The following is a 22,269-nucleotide window of genomic DNA, read 5'->3' as shown; positions in this document are numbered from 1 at the left end:
CCCTGCTTTTATCCTCACAACAGTCCTGTGTAGTAGGAGGCTGAGAGACAGTGACTGGCCCAAAGTCACCCAGTTAACTTCATAGTCAAGTGGGGACTAGAATCCAGGCCTTCAGAGTTCTAGACCAACACTCTAGCCTCTACACCACACTGCCTCTCCGCCTGACTTGGGAGTATACATGCCTTCAAGGGGGGAAAGTAACAACTGAAATGGGTTGTACCACAGTCATGTGAACACATTATCACCCACTGGTTGCCTATTCTTTCTGGGGACAGATCAGGGGTTGTATTCAGTGTTGGTCCTACTTAGAGTAGACCCATTGAAATGAATGGGAATTAAGTTAAGACTCATATTGGATACAACTCCAGGTAACCAGAGAGATATTGTATTCAGATAAATGTGTTTAAAGCTGTCTTCTCTTTTCATAGGGTTGTTGTAAGGGTAACATGGGATTCCCCCTCCCTGTACACTGTCCTGATCTCTTTAAAGGAAGGGCAGGATACAAATATTGCAGGTAAATAAAATAAGTAATATAACTATGGTACTAAATTATAATATAAAATAAACACATACAAACAAATTTAAAATCATAATACAAAGAGCGCCAAAGCGATAGTAACAAAAGCAGGAAAGGGATGGATTCTCTCACCCTCCTTTGGGAATTTCTGAAGCAAATACAAGACCCATCACCACTCGCTGTTGTGGGCAGTACAGGCACAAGAAATGGCACTGATGCTAAGGGGAGAGTTCAGCCGTTTTGTACTGAACATGTTTACGGCTTTTCAGGACACACGTAGATATAGTCTTACAACTGGAAAATCCTGCTAGCAATCCCCACCTAAACCTTGTTTTGACCATTCCTTGGTGACATATCTCTCTCTCTCTCTCTGTGGCCATAGCTAGACCTAAGGTTTATCCCTGGATCGTCCAGGGGTCAAACCTGTTCACCTAGGTTCCACACAGGGGATCCAGTGCTCAGGCAGGGGCGAACCCTGGATGATCCCAGGATAAACCTTAGGTCTAGCTGTGGCCTCTGTGTGTGTGTGTGTGTGTGTGTGTGTGTGTGTGTGTGTGTTTATAACACATCCTAAAGCTTTCTATTAAATGTCTCCTTTTCTGGTTCTGTATTAGCTGAATGATTAGCTGAATGGGTCAAAGGGCCTATTGCTGCCACAGGAGCTATAGTGCATTGGGCCAGCTATCAGCCTGGTGAACCATTTCTTTTACCGAGGGAAAAGTAAACACGGCAAAAGCAGGAGAGAATCTGAGTGTCAGGGAGCCTTTACTTATAATGTGCAGAATGTAACATTTGAGCTTGGCTGTATCACATTTCTCTGCATCTCCCTGACTCCATTATCTGTTTTCTTGTTCAATCTGTGGAGTGAATTTTGAGGTACACATGGGGAAACTGTGTGCCTTTTGCCATGTCTGGCTTAAACATTACATTCTCTGCATATGTGTCTGGGCTGGGGTGGAGGAGGAACAGTGTGAGGGTTTCTACAAGCCAGAGACTTCCACCCATGTTGTTATTCTCTCATTTATTTATTTATTGCATTTTTATACCGCCCAATAGCCGAAGCTCCCTGGGCGGTTCACAAAAATTAGAAAAAGAAGCCTCTGCTGAAGCCCATAGTAGTATTGTGAACTATGAATAAATTGGTGCATGTCCACAGATGTCATAAATGCAATTACATTCATCATAAAGAGGTAGTTCACACAGTCCACTTTGTCTCTATGCTATTTGAGAGCATTGTACTGGGGTGCATTCACTGGGAAATATCTTGAGTAAGCAGAGATTTCCACAGATACAATCACCCCTTCTCTTTGGTAATTTCTGTAATTACGAAAGAGCAATTTTTCAGTGCCTGGGTCATGAGAATTATCCCTGAGTGGAAACCGCAGCATCTGTGGTTCGTGAGATTTTCACCACAGGACAGTATCCTCAGGGAGTACTGCAAAGAGACATAGACCAGCCCAAAGGGATTTGTGGGAAGCTTGTGGGGAGATGTCCTCCCCTTCTGGTAAAGGGTTAGAGAAATTGGCTTTGAGGGGGGGGGTGTCTTTTCGAAGAATACCGTGGTTCCATGACCATGTATGCAGTAATGGGTCTTGCCTGAATATGTTCTATTTCCATGAAAACCCAGAGCTACTGCGTCATTCCATCCATGGAATCCCTCTATGGATGGGCCTTCTTGGCATATGTGTGAGTGCAGTTAAACATAGTGTGAGTTTACACACCTGGAGTGCACATTATCAAAACATTGGGTTGAGGTACAAAATTTTTCTCAAGATACCAACTTTCAAGTTCAATAATCTCGTTCATCAGATATGCCAACCTCCATGCACATAAAGCAGGAGTAGGTAACCTTTTCCAGCTGAGGGCCAGATTACCACATGTCAGCAGTGAGATGGCCAGAGCCCAAAATGGGAGGGACGACTCCTCTCTCTCTCTCTCTCTCTCTCTCTCTCTCTCTCTCTCTCTCTCTCTCTCTCTCACACACACACACACACACACACACACACACTTAATATACAGACACCATTCACCCAGAGAGATCCCATTCAATCCCTATTACTTCACACAATTCACACATACCACATTCACACACAAAAAAACCTCCCCAGCTCAACATGCTACAACATCTTCAGCTCATCTGTGCTGGTCAGGTGAGGAGTGAAGAGGGCCCAATCTTCATCCCCATCATGGCACACTGGACAGAGAGTTTTAAAGCTCTTGGTCAAGTGCACGATGACGAGAGTGAAAACTGGGCGCTCCCCACTCCTCGGCTGACCGGCACAGATCAGCTAAGGACCAGAGAGGGCCCATGTTTAAAACTTGCCCTACAGTGCAGTGCAATGGTGGTTAAAATCTGGGAGAGGGAGAGGGTTTGGCATGGGAGAGCCAAATTGGAGGAGTCTCATGGCTCTATTAGGCCCATGAGCTGGATGTTCCACACCACCGATGTAAACAAAGAGTAAATCAGGGAGGGGATGTAGCTCAGAAGGTTCTAGTTATCCTGGCATCTCAAGATAGGGCAGGAAAAACTCCTTCCTGGAACCCTGGAGAGCCTCTGCCAGTCAGTGTCGACAACACTGGGCTACATGGACCAAGGGTCTGACTCAGTACTAGGCAGCTTTCTATGTTCCAAGGTTCCTACATCAAATACATATAATAATAGAAGCAAAAGCACATTTGTTTTAAAAATCCAGTGTGCTTTAAGCTTTAGAAAATTCTTGCATTATTACAACATGTTATCTTCACTGAGCCTCGTGTGGCGCAGAGTGGTAAGCAGCAGTTACTGCAGCCAAAACTCTCCCCACGGCCTGAGTTCGATCCCAGCGGAAGCTGGTTCTCAGGCAGCTGGCTCAGGTCGACTCAGCCTTCCATCCTTCCGGGGTCAGTAAAATGAGTACCCAGCTAGCTGGGGGAAAGGTAACCGCGACTGGGGAAGGCAATGGCAAACCACCCCGCTACAACGTCTGCCAAGGAAACGTCAGCGAAAGCAGGCATCCCTCTAGGAGTCAGCAATGACTCAAGTGCTTGCACGAGAGGTTCCTTTCCTTCCTTATCTTCACTGGCTGGGGCATGCTGGGAGTTGTCAGCCTTTTTCCTGTCTAAACATGCATAAGATTGCGCCTTTAATTTCTTTTGCACCAAGTGGATTTCAGTGCTCTAGATCCCACAAACTGATCTTAACCAAGTGAAATGGGTTTAGAGAAGTAAAGGTCTGCAACATTCTCCTACAAAAAGTTTCCCCAGTGCATTCTTAACTACAGTCCGCTGCTTGTCACAAGTAAAAATGCAATTTGCCAACGGACAAGGAAGACCAATGCTATAACTAGGGATGTTGAAGAAATCTGTCTCAAGGGTCAAGTCTGCTGAGCTATTAGCAACTCAGCTCCCCGGACTGTGGCTTGCTTTTCCACAAGCTGACCAAATCGATCCGTGTCGAGTTGGGCCAGCTCACAGATCTTTGCCACTGGGGTGTGTGTGTGTGTGTCTGTAAAAAAAATAATTTATGCAAGTTGCGGATGCAATTTGTCTAAGTTATGCATTTTTGGTCGTAATTTGAGCAAATTGCAGCTATAAATATGTCTAATATGTGCAAACTGTGGCTGGAAGTCACGGAACCTCCAGCTGCAATTTCTGCAAGTGAGGCATATTCATGGCCACAACATGCACAAGTTATGCAAACTACAGGGGGAAATTGCGTAAATGAGGTGTTTCACAGGGTGTGTGGGAAACACCCGGAAGTTCCCAGGGTTTTTTTAGGGGGGGGGGAACCACAGACTGTGGGGCTTGGGGACATCTAGCAAAGAAAACAGGACTGGTTTCCCCCACAATGGCATCCCTTGCTACAACTTCTACTGTCCATTTCTTATACTTGCAAATATGAGATCTCCTCAAAATAAGAGGAGAGCACTATACGGTACTTAAAATCCAGCTTCTGCCTTTGAATTTGTATAGCTACACAGCATTGGGGAGTAATGTGTCTATATTACAAATTTAAAACAGTATCTAACTGTTACAGGTCCTAGCTATGGAACTATAACATTGTAGTTCCAAGAAGGAAATAGGAATTGCCTTAAGAATGTTACAATCACAAGGGCTTTTTGGGTGGGGAGGGTAGGGGAATGGAAGTGAAACCTGTAATGTAGATGGCGTGACTGCCTTGGCTGCAAGACTCACCCCTTGTCCTGCCCATTAGAAGTGCGATTCACTTTGATGAGATCATCAAGGTCTTGGTGTCTTTAAATGAACAACAAAAAAGGCAGTTTATTGTCAGCACACCTTACCTTTTTTTAGTTAATACAGAGGCACAAGAGGAAGAGCCCCAACCAGTCCCTAGCACCACATCTTAAAGCAAAGGTGCATTCTCCATTTCAGAAAAGCTCTCGGGGGCCGCATTCTGGTGGTGGGCGGGGCTGAAGGCAAAACGGGCGGGGCCAAGGTACAGAAAACACCAGCATATTTTTGTTACTGCTAGTAACTAAGCTTTAGGAGAGCATTTCAACCTTTTAAAACAGGAGAAAAACTACACAAAAGCCAGGAAATCACCAAATGATCGGTAGTTGGGGGAAAGGAAAGGGTGTGTGGCCATCTTGGAAACCCCGGAGGGCCAGATTGGGATCCCAGACAGGCTGGATTTGGCCTCCTACCTGAGATTCCCCAACCTTGACCTAAAGGCTATGGGTTCGCTCCCACCTTCCTAATGCCAATGCAACTTTGCGTAAGTAAGAAAGCATAACAAAAGGGGGTTGGAACTGCTTTTAGAATCAATAACTGGTCAATCCCAGTTGCGTTGCAACCTTTGAAAATGTATCCATCATAGAAGAAACCTCCGCTGGGACTGGACTGCCCCCACGAGAGCAGGGTGATACCACGTTTACATGAATGCAGCGGTATCTCTCAGTGCAAGGGTGGTATTCCATGTACAGTGAGGACATCTGGTAGAGAAGGAGGCTAGTAAGCCACCCTCACCCTACTATAGACTCTGGGAGCAAAGCAGTGAGGTTGGAGAGCATTGTTGGAACGTCCTATCACTCTGCCATTCTTGCTCTGCTTGGAATCCCGTGTTTTCCTTCTAATTGATGAAACCGGAAATGAAACCGTTCTTGGCATTTTGGCCCCCTGCTGTCTCCACACCTTCTTCTTTTAAAATAAAAGAAGTCAAAGGGCTGTTGGGTGCTGGTTATTTATTTTATTGTTGTATTTTTAATTGTGTTAAATGTCTTTTCTTTTTAATGTCTTTTGTTTTTAATGACTTTTGTTTTTAATGTCTTTTGTTGTTAAGTTATGTTTTAATTAAATTAAAGTTAATTAAGTTAGGTTTAGTCTGCATCCGGAGGGCCATTTCTTTTAAATTAAATTAAATAAATAATTTAAAATGTAAATAAAATAAAAGTCTTCTGAGACTTACCCCTTGTCAGGTTTATCACTGGTGGCTTTGACTTTGATGAGATTGTCCAGTTTTTGGCTTCTTTAGAAATGAAATGAAATAAAATCAATGGAAGGAAGTACAGAGATATTTCAGTGAACAGCTAGAATGAGTCAAAGGAAATAAATGACATGAAATCTTTATAGCTGAAGTTTGATTATATTCATGACGATTTATAATTAAGTTTGATTTAATTTTTGACAAAAAGAAAATGTCAGTCAGAACGGGAACTTCAGGCTGTCCTTTATTTCTCCCTTCCTCCCTCTGCAGAACCCAGGACATGTATTTCCAAGAAGGTTATCCATCTCTACAGGCTTGATGGCATCCACCCTTAAGACAAGGGCAATAGGATTTGGCTGGGGACTATTCAAGGTGGGCTGAAGGAGCTTCTTGAACTTCCATGAGGTTGGCAGTGGAGTTAGATTAACCAAGCTGCCTCCCTGCTATGGCACTTGGGTACTGGGCAGTTGGGCACTGACCATAATCTTCTGGACAGGGATAGCGTGGCCACAGTGGTACAGGCATTAGTGACCTCAATCCTGGATTACTGCAATGCGCTCTGCGTGGGGCTGCCCTTAAGGCTGCTCCCAAAGCTGGACCTAGTGCAGAATGCAGCAGTTTGGCTGATGTTGGGAGCTGCCTCTTTTCAGCATGTAACTCCTTTGCTGTACTGGCTGCCTATTGGCTACTATGCCAGGTTTAAGGTTTTGGTACTAGGGTACAAACCTAAACAGCTTGAGACCAGGATACCTGAGAGAGCATCTTCTCCCTTACTAACCTGCAGGGTCACTGAGGTCATTGGAGGGCATGCTTCTGGTGGTTCCACATGGACCTTTGGCCCGATTGGAGTCCACTAAGAGAAGAGCCTTTAGTGTGGTGGGCCCTTCTCTCTGGAACTCTCTGGAGGTGAAGCAGGCGCCAACACTAGGTTGCTTCCAGCACCTCCTGAAAACAACTCTTCCAGGAAGCATTCCTCAACTGACCAGCCACCATTTTTATTGGTTCTTTGTTTTAAACGGAACAACTTTAATTTGCTGTTTTTAATCTTCTTTCTTTTTACTATTTTATTCCTATGTGCACCGATCCAGAATCTATTTTAGGTACGGAGTGGTATACTGTATACATATTGCAAATAAATAAATAAAACATCAAGGTATGCTGCTGCTGCAAACCACCTTTGGGGGACCACCTTAAGGTCTCTTGAGGGATGGGGATTGCAGGCCAGCTCACTTCTGGTCCTGGCTTAACATATACAATCCCTCCCCCAATGAGTATTCATAGGTTGCCACATATGGTTCACGTCATCTGCTATCTTCGGTGCTCCCACTACTCAAGTTCTCTCAGCAGATGGGCTGAGGTTCTTCTGCCAACAAGTAGGCTTCCAAATCATCCAGGTTCTCTGACTTGGTGCAAAGTTGTAGCAACTTTAAACCCAGTTCTGTGTATCTTCCATCCTTGTTTCCATCCCCATTTTCCCCACCACAGGCACAACCCAACCACAGCTTAATATTTGGAAATAAATTATATAAAAGAGCCTTCTGAGACCTACCCTTGGTCACTTTTATCACCTATGGCTCTGACCTCAACGAGATTATCCAGGTCTTGGCTTCTTTAGAGATGAAGCAAAATCAGTGGAAGGAAAGACAGCGATATTTTAATGGTCAGTCAGGTAGAATTATACATTTGATATTCAGAGCAAATAAACCACGTGAAATCTTTATAGTTCGGGTTCCAATGTATTTATGGCAATTCATAGTTAAGTTAGATTTGATTTCTGACGAAGGAAAATGGTAATGAGCTGAAACATGTAGCTTCATAGTGTCCTGCATAAATAAGGGCTTTCTCATAGGATCTCATCCTTCCACTATGGACATCAGGACAGCATATATGAGTGTATCTCTTTCTATATCTACAACAACCCTATGAGATTGGTCAGGGTGAGAGAATAGTGGCTTGCCAAGGCCACCCACTTAACTTCATAGCCAAGTGGGAATTTGATTCTGGATCTCCTAAACTTAGGTCTCCCTAATCAGGTCCAGGAGTCTGTCCCAGGGTCTGCACAATTTGGATTCCCCCAGGATTAATAGAACTCACCAGAAATGTATGGCAGCTTACAAAATGCCCAACAACATGTTCCCCCTGCTTTTGTACTTCTGGACCAGCAACAAATATATAAGCAAGCCAATGTCACTTATCAAGCCCCTACTGAGCTGTTATACATGGCTAATGGGTTGCATTTAGCTAGGTGAGTCATATTGCATAGGCCTGCTCTAACCAAAAATTATTCCGGGCAGCACACACAAGGTTATCCCATTTTATCCTCAGAACAACCCTATGTGAAACATTTAGGACTCTGTATTAATTCTCATTCTGTGACGACATCAGAAGAGCATAAAGGTAGTAGGTCCTACCTCCCAGTTCTCTCTGCAGTCACAGTTCTGCTAATGTTTGCATCTGATGCACTGGGTTTCATTGGACAGATCTGCCTACAAAACAGATAAAATAGATTTATTTCACATAATAGTTGTATGCTTTTCTTACTCATACAGTTTACCCAGATTAGGGAGACAAACTGTAATGATCTTCCAGACAAGATATAAAGATAAACCTTGGCATAGTTAGAATTCAGGTCAGGAACAGGCAACACGGCACCTACAGGAACCAATGTCCCCTTGGACACTTTTCTTGATGTCCACCAAAGTGCTCTTTCCCTCCCACTTTGTATTTTAAATTAACACAGTTGTGGGCACCACAACAAAATGGCTGCCTCGGGACGTGTGGCTAGCCATTCCTAATCTCCACCTTTTGTTTTTCATTATAATTTTGCAAGAGGTACCCATTCAGCATTTTTCACAAATTACAAAAGCATGGATCAGTTTTAAAAGAAATTATCTTAAATGCTAGTGATGGATAAAAAGGAACGAAAAAGGCTATGAGTTCTCTTATAGCTGTACTGTATTTTTATTCATATAATTCCACATAAGAGCTAACCCTAAGGTTAATACTTTGAGAGAAGTGGTTACGTTGTTGAGTCCCGAGTCTCAAGAGACTATTTTTAAAAATGGCATTATGAGGGGCAGGTCAGGCTGCCTGCGAGAAGAAGGTTATACTGGGTCTTGATTCCATCAGATCAGTAGCAAGTATCTAAATATAGAATTAAGATACAGTCAGGTTTATTTGATGGGGTCCTGGAAATGTGGGATACAAAACTTCACTAGTCTACATTTAAAACGCAAATTAAATTCTTCTTGCAAAAGCACTTTGAGCAATTTAATATATTGAGAACAGCCAGAGATGGGGGAGACAAAGTATGTGTGTAGATAGATATATAGTATGAAATCCAACATTGAACTAACAGAAGTCCAGTAGCACAATGGAGCTTTTTTCTCCCCATTGCAGCGCTCTGTGCCACCCAAAAATCTGAAGGTTTCCCAGCCCTCTGGAGCAGATTTTGAGGGTGTACTGAACACAGTTTTTAACCATTTTGTTTTCACCATTTCTAAGACCAGGAACCATTAGCATTTTTATGCCTAACCCAGGCACTCTGGATGAAATACTGTCACTTTCCAACCTTTCTGGGTTTTTTTTTAAATCAATCACTCAATCAATCTCTCTTTTGCATGGCTAGTAGTTAATGCTGATTGAGTTGCCAACAATCAATTTGCCATCAATAAGGTTCAATGCAAAACAACAAAACTGCTCCCCAAAAGAACATTTAAATAAGATTTCAATCACAAAAACAGCTCATGAGACTTCAATGGCTTAATCCTAAGAAAACTGACATTATAGTTGTGTTGAAGATACCAGTGCCTACAACGGCACAATGTCAAAATTATGATATTACATTGGGATTTCAGGAACAAAACAACTTGTAAAAATGATGCATCAAATGTGTTAAGCCTTCAGCGCTTGTATCATTACGGCAAGAAGTACATTCAAAATGCTTTTTTGGGCTGTTTTTATTTTCAAAACAAAGACCAATACACCAGCTCTGCCTGTAACCACTTACAATCACCAACAAAGAACAGGTTGAAAGGGAAGTGATGGCTATCCAAAAAATATAACAAAATGCATTAGCATTCTGAGTGCTAATCAATTACTTTAAGTATTAGTATTGATATTAAAATTTCATTCTATTTTTAGGGATAATTATCCTTCAACCTATATTCTACTCTAAATATGGCTAGATTCATAAGTCTGGGTTCAACCCAATATATTTTACTGTCAATCAACAAGTCTAAGTCCAAAATGAATATTTGACCTGAATGTAGAATTCTTTATGGGCATGTCCCAGCACACCCTTTGAGCTTATTCATACACACAAGGCTTCCAGTCCAATGGCAAGGCAATTTCCACATTCCACTGAGTCACCTGTATTATGTACTTATTTCTGCTGCTGTTACCCCATTCAAAATGCTAGGCAACCAGCAAGTTTTGTAAGCAAACAGTAAAGAAGCAGCAGTAACTCTCTTTTCCTGTGCAAGAGTTGGCAATGAAAAGGGCGACCTGTCATCAGAAATCTTGGATCTGAGCAAATGAGAATTACCTTCTAACACTGTGTCATCAGTACATCAGTACTGCCTAGTTTTGACAGGCCAGGACTATTTGTGTCCGGGTCAACACTCAAGGGGCAATTTGTAATCTAGTCAGTAAATGAAGCTGGTACAGGAATAGCATTTGTTCCAATTCAGGGCACAGTTTTCATTTCTGCCAAGACATTGACCAGACAGTGCCAAGCTGATTTAAATTCACCTCACTGAAGACTAGACCACAAATGGTAGCAAAGGATTAGGAAACTAAACAGCACCATAGTCAACCATGAAAACACATTTCCATTCTGCCAAAAATAACCTGAGCTGCCAAGAACAGTCATTTTCAGAATTAAACGGATGGGAAGGAGATGCATTTCAGGTTGTTTTAAGAAGCGGTATGAGAAAACAATTAGCTCGAAAGTAACACCAACTTGTTCGCTTAGACTTTTAGAATAAGCATGGCTTCCTAAGGCACTCTATTGACATCACCACTAGAAAGCACATTTGACTACTCTAGAGTAATCCTATTCCCCAGCCAGCATGTCTAAACATGTGTAGGATTGCGCCGTAAGTGGTTCATTTAGAAAAGAGGTAAAGATGGAGTATTTGGCTGCAAAAGTGAACCAGAGGGCAACATGTAGTGTTAGGAGGAATTCTGTTCGAAAGTTAATTTCCACAAAAACTTCAGATAAACTGGGGTTATTTTTCCTTGTGCTGAAATACAACTTACAAGATAAGGATTATTCATTTGCAGGACACCCCCAACCCAGAACCTGCAAAATGCAGTCCTTAAAGTCAACTGCATTTCCATTGTTATTCGTAATATTTCCACAAATGCCAAGCTTTAGAAACGGCTAATAAAATCATATCTCCCCACGTCCTACATTACAGTCTTTATGGGGCATCTACATAATATCATCCTTAGATAGGTGTCCTCTTGTGCCTCCCCCATATTTCTTCTGTCCTTTTAAAATTTGACTTTTTTTTAAAGTACCAAACAATAAGTCGTCTATGCAGGTGCAGCTTGCCTTAGTGCTATGCTTCCATTTTAAAAAAAGGGGTGTGGTGTTGACATGTGCAGTGATGTATTAGCAGGTGTGCTATCGCCTCATGTCTAGACCTCAACGCCCATTCCCTTTTACCTTTCTAGCTGGTATAATTTTAGCCACATTTTTAATCAAGTATAATTTTTCAAAAATCTATGTAAAAACAGCAATACACTGCCTTTCTGATCGACACAGTTTTATTACTGTTTATGTTTATCTTTGCTGGGTTTTTTAAAAAAATATTTCCCCCTACTTTTTAACATGATTGAAATAATAGTTCAATAATACAGAATTGTGCTTTACCACAATTATTAAATTGGGCCCCGTTCAGAAAACACGCTAAACCATGCTACTTAACTACAAAATGATTAATGGAATGTATTATGCATTCCATTAACCGTTTTGTGGTTATGCAACATGGTTTAGTGGGTTGTCTGAATGGGGCCTTGCTTTAACAAAAAAAATATTGTTTATTTTTTTTAAAAAATGCTCAAATTGTCCCCTCCCTGCCTACATAGTTATGTCACAGCCGCTAGTGTGGATGAAACCTAGTGAGGCGTCCACACACCAAAAGACACCATATGTCCCAAGTGTAGAAGGGCAATCACAGTTCTGCACATTGCTTACAGCACACTACAGAAGCACCCTCAGTTGCTCAGTTGGAAGGATCCTTAAATACACAGCTGTCTTCCAAATATTCTGGTACCAATCATCACCAACCCCCCCTTTCTACTCTTTAAAAAGATTGTTAAAGTGAGGAGTGGTGACTAGTGACTTTATGTAAAGATAGTCTACATTAATTAATCCTCAATTAATGATATGGTCTATAAGGAACCAGAAATTCACTCAAAAACGAAACAAAACCCACAACTAGATGTTTCTGATTACAGCAGACAAGGGGCATGTCTACACCAGCCCTATATCCCGGGAACATCCCAGGATCGTTCCTGTGCATACAAATGCCACACAGGGGATCAGGCAGGGACGATCCCTCCATTTTCCTGGGATAACCCTTAGGTGTAGAACGGGCCAAGGTTTCCAAACTTTTGTTTTAAAAGACTCTCACTCCTGTGCCTTTAAGAGCAGCTTTATTGGCAGACCTTAGCAGATGACTATGCCAGCAAAGCATTACTGGTTGACAGGAGCCGATGAAACTGCTCTTCAAGGCCCAGGAGCCATCTAAGGGAGGTAACTCCCACTTCACTGTTCCCATAGCTCACCCTCCCCTCCTGCTGACTGTAGCCAGTGACACTGTGGCCATGCCCTCTCCGCTGAGGATTCATTGTATCCTGTTGACTTTAGCATACTGCCTGGCTTCCAGTGTCTTTCATAACATCTCTCTGAACAAAAATATCCCTCTTTTGAAAATGCATTTGAGAACTAATTTTCATAGGATGAGCTTATTTGTCACCATCACATACCCATTATTATGGACTCCTTTAGTACAACACTTCATAAAGGTTGGCAGTGCAAGGGGGAAAGCTCTCTCCTTACCCACCCCCCTACTCTAAATTACATGCAGCACCATTTCCTAAGGGCACCACCTTCAGATCCTACTTTGCTCTCTCTCTCTCCCCCCCCCCCCCATATTCTCCCTCCCTACAATGCTGCTGAGATTGTTGTTTCATTGCCTAACCAGGGTAAGTAGGTTGGAATGCAACAGAAAACACATCACCTTTTCATGGGGGATTCTGACTGAAAACTAGAATATTTGCATGAGTGCTGCCATTTATCAGATAGACAATTGATCTATCAGGTGTCCATTTGTGTGAATAATCCCTTGGTATTGATGTTAGAAAAATTAAGGTTATACAACTGGCAAGGACAACACTTAATTTCTGTGTTACTTCCATTCTGGAGTCATATACAGGATTTGTGAGGGTCCCCCACCCCCACCCCTACTCACTCCCATTCCACAAGGTGTCAAATTTGGCCCTAGGGCCAAATTCAAGGATGCTGTACCAGGAATACAGGAAGGAACGTTCCAATTAAGCTTTTGAAGCCGCTTATAGTTTAGATACTGACACAAAATAGCCATATAGCAAGGTTACCATAGCAACTTGTAGCTCAGTCAAATACTGTTACCTCAGCTCTCCACCAATGGTAGAACTGGAACAGAATGCTGGATATTGCTAATAAGAACCACTGGGGAGGGTGAATATGAAATGAATGAGGAAGAGGATTACGAAAGGTTTAAACAAGCCTTTGTACAAGGGTTGTGGCAGCAGCAGCAGCTTTTCCTAGTTAATTCACTGATACTTTATTCTCTAAGATCTCTAGATTTGACAACAGAAATCTTTCATCAACATATTGTTTCCCTCCTGGAATATTTCATGACTCAATGTGTTTCAAGAGGGGAGTGCTCCTAGATTGCTCTATAGGGCACCAATATCTGCTGCAGGGTTTATTAAAGAAGTCTGATGACATATTCTAAAATATAAGCAGCTGCAAAGCTATTGGAAACCATATCCCAAATAATTGCATACCTGTGACCTAAATAAAGATAGCAGAGACTGGGCCTATAGGTTGGGACCCCAAAATTCCCCCTTTACTTTAAATTTAATGCTGGAGTGAACCTTCAGTTAAATACTTTCTTTGAGGCACACATCATTCTGATCAAATATGATTACAGTGTAAGTAAATTTAAGTTGCAATATAATGATTCAAAAGACATTTTCAGGCGTTACATCTGAACATTGAATTTCAACCTCTGTAGGGGGACATGGGGATATGTGTGCTGACTCTGTTCCCAACATCCCAAGCTGCTCCACCCCTGACCTTCCCACACTGGGTAGAAAGGGGTGAAGGGGACTTCTACATGCATTTTGGTGAATGCATATATATTCCTCAGAAACTTTGCTTTATCAGGGTTCTTGATCATGGTGAGGTTTCTCTGTGTGTTCACCAAAACATGTGTAGAAGCCACCTTCAGACCTTCCTCTTCAATATGGAAGGGCAGGGGTGGAATGAGTAGGGACGGGGCCATTGGGCGTGGGGCCAGGACATGTGTGGACATCATGGGTTGGGTTGGGCCCATGGTCATGGATCCACAACGCTTCAACGAGTTGGAATTCCCTGTTCAGGCATAGTGCCTAAACGGGGCGACTGACTCTGTATCTTTATACCATGTTTCTGCTGTTATATTTTTGTACATTATGAGATTCAGTGTAGTATAGAGTTTAGAGCAAGGGTGGGCAACTTTGGGAGGTTTGGAGGCCATTATCACCCCACCCATGGTTCACACCTTTCCCCCATAGCGTTGAATACCTGTAGTAGATATGGAGCACCTTCAGACAGCAGTCAACAGTGACCACATGATTTGTAATTGAAACCTTCCCCTCTGGGCAATGTTGCATAAAGTTCAATGAAACAGTTCCATCTAGTGGCAGAATTAATCCCGTGATTACTTTAAATACCAGATTCTCTCTCTCTCTCTCTCTCTGTGTGTGTGTGTGTTTAAGTGAGATTTCTAGGGGAATGTGCAGGAGATGTCCTGGAGACTGACGGCATCATGTAAAGGACTCACAAACTTCTGTGAGTGGTCAAACATGACCATGCAATAAATCACTCATGTAGAGAAGCCCTTACTCAGGTAAAAGGAAACACACAGATATATAATGTTGAGAAACTGTGATGAGTTACCGTTCCATTTGTATGCATGCAGCACCAGATACAAAAGCAGGCACAGCCCCTGCAGTTTTAACTGTTGTGATGAAGAGAGAATTTCACTAGGTTCCGCATGCATACAAATGACACCTGCTGAAATTCCCTTTTCTATGAAACTACTAAAGATACAGGAGCCCTGCCTCTTTTTCATATGGTCACGGGGTGCCTTCATACCCAATAGCAATCAATATTGCCCACATTAATCATCAACTCCAGCAACTTGCCTTACCTAATTCTGGGCTGATCATTCACAACAGCATTTGGCTTTGGAGATGTAATTATTTCTGATGAATAGATAGTCCTGCAGAACAAAATTGGAAATTTTATTTTACGCAGAAGTAGCATTTACTCAAGATGAGCATTTACTCATTTAAAACAAGATGACTACTCAAGAGTCATCTTGTTTTAAACACAAACTGACTTTGGGAGATAGGTCAGGCAAAGAAATAAAGTGCAATTGAGAAAGGTTACATAGGCCGTGTTCAGACGACATGCTATGCCACAGTGGTTACACATTTTGAGCTAAACATTATGGCATAGCACGTCATGTGAACCATGACTTAGCGTGTTGTATAAACCATTCCTAACCATGTGGCTCCATAACCACGGTTTAAACACACCCACTAACCATTTGCTGCAAAAGGGTTAGTGATGTAACCATGGTTTAGCATGTCATCTGAACAGGCCCAGTGTGACTTTGACAGCTGCCTGGGATTTTGAACCTCCCCGGACCAAGTCGAACACTTCTAGCTAGTAACCCACACTGAAAGGGCTAGGGAAGCACATTAAACATTACCAGCTTCCTGCATCATGGTCTCAATGTCAAATACTGTACCTGCTTTAGCAGCCATTCAGGATGTGACCAGTAAAGCTAGATAGAATCAAGAGACAGTGCAATCCTGTACATGTTTACTCAGAAGTAAGTCACATTGAAATGAACCATGATTCCTCTAATGCAAGTGGATATAAGACTACAGCCAGAATCATGCAGCAGCCACAAATACCACAAAGTAGGCTTGCTTTTCAATAGCAGGAGTGAGCAACTTCAGGAGGTCCAGGGTTTTTTTTTTTTTTTCAGTTGGTTCCATATTCCCCACCCTTCCAGGTTGCCAAGAATTAATTTTATAAATAAATAAATAAATAAATAAATGCATTTGTAGCTTGAGGGTTCCAATCTTTTGTCACTTGAGGCCCAGGTGGCTTCAGCGGCATAGAGTGCTTTCTACCAACCTCAATTGGTGGCCCTATCTGGACAGAGACAACCTGATTTCAGTCATCTATGGTCTGGTAATTTCCAGTTTAGATTACTGTAATGTGCTCTTTGTAGGGCTGCTTTTGAAGATGGTTCAGAAGCTGCAACTTATGCAAAATGCGGCAGCCAGATTGATAACAGGCAGGGCCTTGCTATTTACTGTTTTACTCTGTACAGCACCATGTACATTGATGGTGCTATATAAATAAATAATAATAATAATAATAATAATAATAATAATAATAACAAGATGGTCCAAACATATAACACCAATTTTGGACTGCTTGCACTGGCTGCCTGTATTTTTCCAAGCCTGGTTCAAGTTGTTCGTTTTGACCTATAAAGCTTTACACAGCTCAGGACCACAATATCTGACAGAGTGCCTCTCCTGGCATGAACCTACCCACATACTACTCTCAACATCTAAGGCCCTGCTCCAGATGCCTCCTCTGAAGGAGGCTTGGAAATCTCCCCAGTGAGGCCAGCCTGGCGCCACCCATGTTACCTGCTCAGTGGCAGGTTAAGACCTTCCTTTTCTCTCAGGCATTTGGCAGCACATGATAAGGTTTTTTATTTGGGTCCTGGACTTCTTATTGTTCATTGTTAAAATTGTTTAGGAGTGTGTGTGTTTGATGTCTGTTTATATGTTTTTATGTGAATGGTTTTTTATATTAGGTACAATATTTATTTTTTAAGATTTTTAATCTTTGTAAACTGCCTAGGGAGACTTAGCTATTGGGTGGTATAGAAATGTAATTAATTAATTAATTAATGCATTCATAACAGCTCAAAGGGTCAATATGACCTTGAAAACTAGGGACATCATAATTTGGAGGTGACAGGGACTTCCTGTGGCCCATGTGTTGCTCACTCCTGCTGTAGAATGTTATTGTCATTCCCTTGAAAGAAAAGGTTTCTCTTCAATTGTATATTTTTTCCTATGATAACTAGCTATGAAATAAACTACATAAATGGCAGATGCAGGGCTGTACAAAATTTGTAAGATTCCGTCTAAATACTGTGAAATAAAATACATACATCTTTGGTCCTCCTGCTTTGTCTGAAGTGGTAGGAACTCTGCAGAAAGAAAAAATATATATGCTACAGTTAGAAATGATTAATACTGGATTTTAATTATGTTCTGGATATTGCCAAATGTCCAAAATCAGCTCTGGATAATCACAACGTGAAGTAAGTCTGGAGCTGAATTGAGCAGCCGTGGCAATTCTGACTTGGCCTTGCTATTTATTTATTTCATTTCTATACCACCCAATAGCTGAAGCTCTCTGAGTGGTACACTGCTAACAGCTATGCTGTCAATCGACAGACATGACACAGGAAATTCAAGTGAGGGCAGTCCTATGTTTTCCAATCCAGGGTACTAACTGGTAGCCAGATACTTGCAACGCACAGTAATTATGAGGCATAGTTCTGACATCTCAGGAGTGTGTTTTAATTCCACCTCTACTGTCTGCCCCTGTGGATCACCTGTGAAATAACGAAATCATAACTAACACAAAATGGAGATAATCAGAAATAAAATCCAAGCGTTATACGTTTTTAACACTCCCATGGAGGTGATGGGGGGAGAGTACATTTACATAATATTTCGGTGCTATCACTGGGTAACTGTTACTTTTCTCCCACTCCACCGGTGGAGGAGGAGTTCAGGGCAAACCTGTCCAGAGTTAGAGAGCGCAGGAATCCTAGAATAGGAGTGGGAAACCTGTGGCCCACCAGATTACTGGACTATACCTCCCATCATCCATGACCACTGGCAATGCTGACTGGGCCTGATAGTAAAAGTCTCACATTGCCTGAAGGACCACAAATTTCCCAGCCCTGTAGAGAATATTTATGAAAATCTATTTCCAAATTACAAAGGGGGAGATCAGAGATGGAAACAGTAATCAGCAGCAGAGGCAGTTCTAGGCACAAAGAATCACAGAATCACTTGGCTTGCAGATGGGGACCTACACCTCTGTCCTTTGAACAGGTGAATATGTCATGTCTAACCCTACTGCCCCTGTTTTGGGAGAAGGTGTTTCAGGTAATCAATCAGAATCAGATTCAGAACTAGAAGACGCAGCATCAGACACCAGCCAACCTGTACCAGTGGGAGAGGAATATCTCATGGGCGATTCCCCAGCTGGGAGTCAGCCCTCTCCAGAGCTTATCTCCTCAAGGCCAAATCCTACACACTCGGTGGGAAGTGAACCTTTTTCTAGAGGCGAGTGTCCCGACAAGCTAGCTGATGCTAGGGTTCGCCGAAAGCTCAAACACACGGCGTGGAAGGAAGGTGTGAGAAAGTCAGTTCGATTATGCCAGAACCTGCCTCCGCACCAGGTGCTCTGAAGTTACAGGCATTTGAGAAGTAGCTTCCTATTCTTCTTGAACAGATAATTGTCTCGCTTAGTTTGCATAGATTTGCCTAGGGAGACGTTTCCAAGAGGTTAGACGCTATTCAGGTAGAAGAGACATTTGTTGCTTAATAAAAGTTTTGTGGATTACTTAGCAAGCCTCATCATTTGCCTCCCATCAAAAGCAGGTGTGTTCTGAGAAACACAACAGAATATCCCTTTGATGTGATGACTATCCTCTTGATTCACTCAAACCTTCTGAATTGGCATATACTGTCAATGTTCAAAGCCATTCAAAGTCCACCAGCCATTTCACACATGACATGGCAGCAAACACAACTTTGTCACCAAATATACACTTGATGAGGAAATGCGACCTACTGAATCTTGCTTCTATGATGTATGTATCTGCAAACCCAGGTTTGTTGCCTTAATCTGTTACATTTTTAGATGTACACTTAAAAACAAGTGTACACCTGAAAACATAGGTAGCCATAAACGTTATTCTAAAGAAGAATCATGCAAATAAGCACTGCATTCATCCTTACGGTTTATTGTTGATGGTTACTGCTGCAGCTGTATTTGGTGGGTTCCAGGAATGCCTGTACAAAGGAAAAGAAACACTGAATTCATTTGCATGCTGAGCATATTAAATACTTCACAAGAAGTGTAGAAGGTTATGAAATGTGTGGATGTGAATGTGTGCGAAACTGAGCCATTTTTGTAACATTTAGGAGGGCTAGAAGCACTTGGTGTGTATTATTTCAGTAATCCTTAAAACAACTCTTTAAGTAGTTCAGTATTAATATTTCCATCCATATTGCAGAGGGGAGGGGTAGAGGCTGAAAGACAGTGGTTTAACTAAAGTCGCATAGTGAGTTCATCAGCTCAGAGGCAAGATTTGAACTGGAGGCTTTCTCGTTCACAACTTGGCAGCAGAATGTTTGCACGAGATGGTTAAAAGTTAATCCTTTAAGCAGTCAGCAGAGAAGGAATCATTACTCTGTAGTTAGAAATACGATCATTAAAATCTTCTAAGTCAGGGGTAGCAGAACCTCTTTCTGTCTGGGAGCCAAATTCCATTTTGGAGAAGTTCTTAGGGGCAAATTCCAGTGTTGAGTAGGTCTGAATGCAAAATAGGTGGGGCAAAAAACACCCACAAAATACCAACATATTTTAGCTTGAATAGACTGACCATATGAAAAGGAGGACAGGGCTTCTGTATCTTTAAAAGTTGTGTATAAAATTGGAATTTTGGCAGTTATTGTTATGCATGCAGCACTTGGTGAAATTCCCTCTTCATCCCAACAGTTAAAGCTGCTCTGGCTGTACTGGAGTGACCAGATACAAAAGATGGCAGGGCTCCTGCAGATTTAAGTGTTGTGATGAAGAGGAATTTTCACCAGGTGCTGCATGCATACAAATGACACCTGCTGAAAGTCCCTTTTCTATACAACTGTTAAAGATACAGGAGCCTGGTCTTCTTTTCCATATGGTGACCGTAAATATGGCCCATGGGCCACATCTTACTCATCCCTGCTTTAAACAAAGAGAAAGACATGTACATTTCAAACAAGCATGTTAACACACTTTTAGATCTATATTCAGAGAATCTCAAGGCCAAACCACATATTATTTTAGACATAACTAGGAGCTAGCTCTTTCTACCCTTTTTTTTACTCTAAAGTAAACACAGGAGATACAATCTGTATCAGGACACTAGTATAGGAGGTAGTTTTTTTTTAAATATAATTCTTCACCCTCTGGTGTGGTCCCAATCCAGACGGGGGGATTCATACGTACAATTTACATTGCCAAAAAGTATCCTATTTGATTAAATGTATCTATTCCTGGCAATTTAAATTGCAGGTCCCCCCCACCCCGATCCAGATTAGGACCACAGCAGTCCAAAACAGATTCTAGCTCCTACACTTACTTTAGAGTAAAAAACCAAAGAAACACACAAATTCTTCTAAAGCCTTTCCTAAGGGCTCCATCACACGTGGGAAAGCACGCTCCCTACCGTCACTTTTCCACTCCTGGTTTCGTTGCTCAGTTACTTCCTGTTTCAAAACAGGAAGTAAACAATGAGCACAAGGCCCATTCAGTTGGGCGTTCTAATCACGCTGCTTCTCCTGCACACAGCAGGAGAGAGCAGCAACTTCCGGTTTTAAAAATATTTCAGACTTTCTGTGGTTTTTCTTGTGGCGCAAGGAAGGCCAGAAGGGGCGGAAGGCACATGGGAGACAGGTGACGTCATGTGAAGGACCTGCAAAAAATCCGTGAGTGCCCAGTAACGAGCATGCAAAAAACACTTGTCGGACGGAGCCCTAAGATTTGGGAGTTGGACACAAACTTTGCTAAAATTCTAGTTCTTACCTTTTGTGTTGTTCCACATTGTCTGTGGTGGTCTTCTGGTTTGAGACTGGGGGAGGCATCCATGACTGTCTATTCAATGTTAATGAATGAACAATTTATATTACAGCTTATTTTACAGAGTCTTGTATCTGAACACCAATAAAACCTAAAGACAAATCATGCTGTCTATGGGCCAATTTATGTCACATTGTTTTAAGTCCCAATTAAAATGAATGGGGATCTGGAAGAACTTAATTGGATCCTGCCTGTTGTGATTTTCATCAATACAAAGCAAACCTTTCAAAATATACATCTCTGCTTTTGTCTCCCTACTGAGAATTTCTGAGAATACATTTCTTTTCAGAATCTCTAGCATTTCCTATTCCAGGAATAAAGCTGCCATTTCCCCTAAAAGTGGGGGGAACCCAATGGCTTTCACGTGTTCATGTCTACATATATTTCTAGAATCAGAATGCCTTTTCTATATTTTGGATGCATAATCTTTGACCAGTTAAAGAATTCCAGGTTGCAAGACTAGGACAGTACAACGTTACATTATGCCCCAAATGGTAGGAATTACTTAAACCTAGTCTGTGTGGCCCTGAGTGCCTTCTGATCATGCCTGACACAAGGAAGCACCCTAAAAACTCCCAAGGGCTTAGCTATACCAGAGTGACCAGATACAAAGAGGGCACGGCTCTTGCAGCTTTAACTGTTGTGATGAAGAGGGAATTTCACCAGGTTCTCTATATATACAAATGACACCTGCTGAAATTCCCTTTTCTATACAACTGTTAAAGATACAGGAGCCCTGTCCTCCTTTTCATATGGTCACCCTATGTCACAGTGAGGGTTAGAAATAAACCTGTTTTTAAAACCTTATTAGGTTAAACCGGGTGGGGAAAGGAGGAAGTAGCCTTTTTTTCTGGCAAAGAAAAATCTTACATTTGTGTTCAACCTACTGAACAAGACGGCAAGTGGACGGCATATGGTCACCCTACTTAAAAGGCAACTATCCTTTTAGTAAGTAAAATGCATTATGTAAGTAACCATCCTGTGCTTGAACGTTATGCTGTGCTGCTAGCCTAAATCAGCCTAGTAGTATTCTTAGCATTT

General features: G+C 42.0%; 1 protein-coding gene across 12 annotated transcripts in view; it reads right to left on the bottom strand.

The window, feature by feature from the left end:
* Positions 1 to 22,269, bottom strand: part of SCEL (sciellin) — a 62,376-nt gene that overhangs the window by 15,443 nt on the left and 24,664 nt on the right. For 10 of the 12 annotated variants that reach the window (XM_063126030.1, XM_063126037.1, XM_063126032.1 and 7 more), the window contains 8 exons: positions 21,175 to 21,243; positions 19,344 to 19,397; positions 17,474 to 17,512; positions 15,413 to 15,484; positions 8,351 to 8,425; positions 7,489 to 7,548; positions 5,922 to 5,981; positions 4,691 to 4,750 (listed from right to left, as the gene is read on the bottom strand). In XM_063126030.1, coding sequence (XP_062982100.1) covers positions 4,691 to 4,750; positions 5,922 to 5,981; positions 7,489 to 7,548; positions 8,351 to 8,425; positions 15,413 to 15,484; positions 17,474 to 17,512; positions 19,344 to 19,397; positions 21,175 to 21,243 — 489 coding nt within the window. The remainder of the gene's footprint in view (positions 1 to 4,690; positions 4,751 to 5,921; positions 5,982 to 7,488; positions 7,549 to 8,350; positions 8,426 to 15,412; positions 15,485 to 17,473; positions 17,513 to 19,343; positions 19,398 to 21,174; positions 21,244 to 22,269) is intronic. The other 2 variants (XM_063126038.1, XM_063126041.1) reach the window with 2 other exon arrangements.

This window comes from Elgaria multicarinata, chromosome 5 (genome assembly GCF_023053635.1).
Source record: "Elgaria multicarinata webbii isolate HBS135686 ecotype San Diego chromosome 5, rElgMul1.1.pri, whole genome shotgun sequence".
NCBI lineage: Eukaryota > Metazoa > Chordata > Lepidosauria > Squamata > Anguidae > Elgaria > Elgaria multicarinata.
Note: the sequence above shows the minus strand (reverse complement) of the source record. Positions and strands in the feature narration are given on the sequence as shown.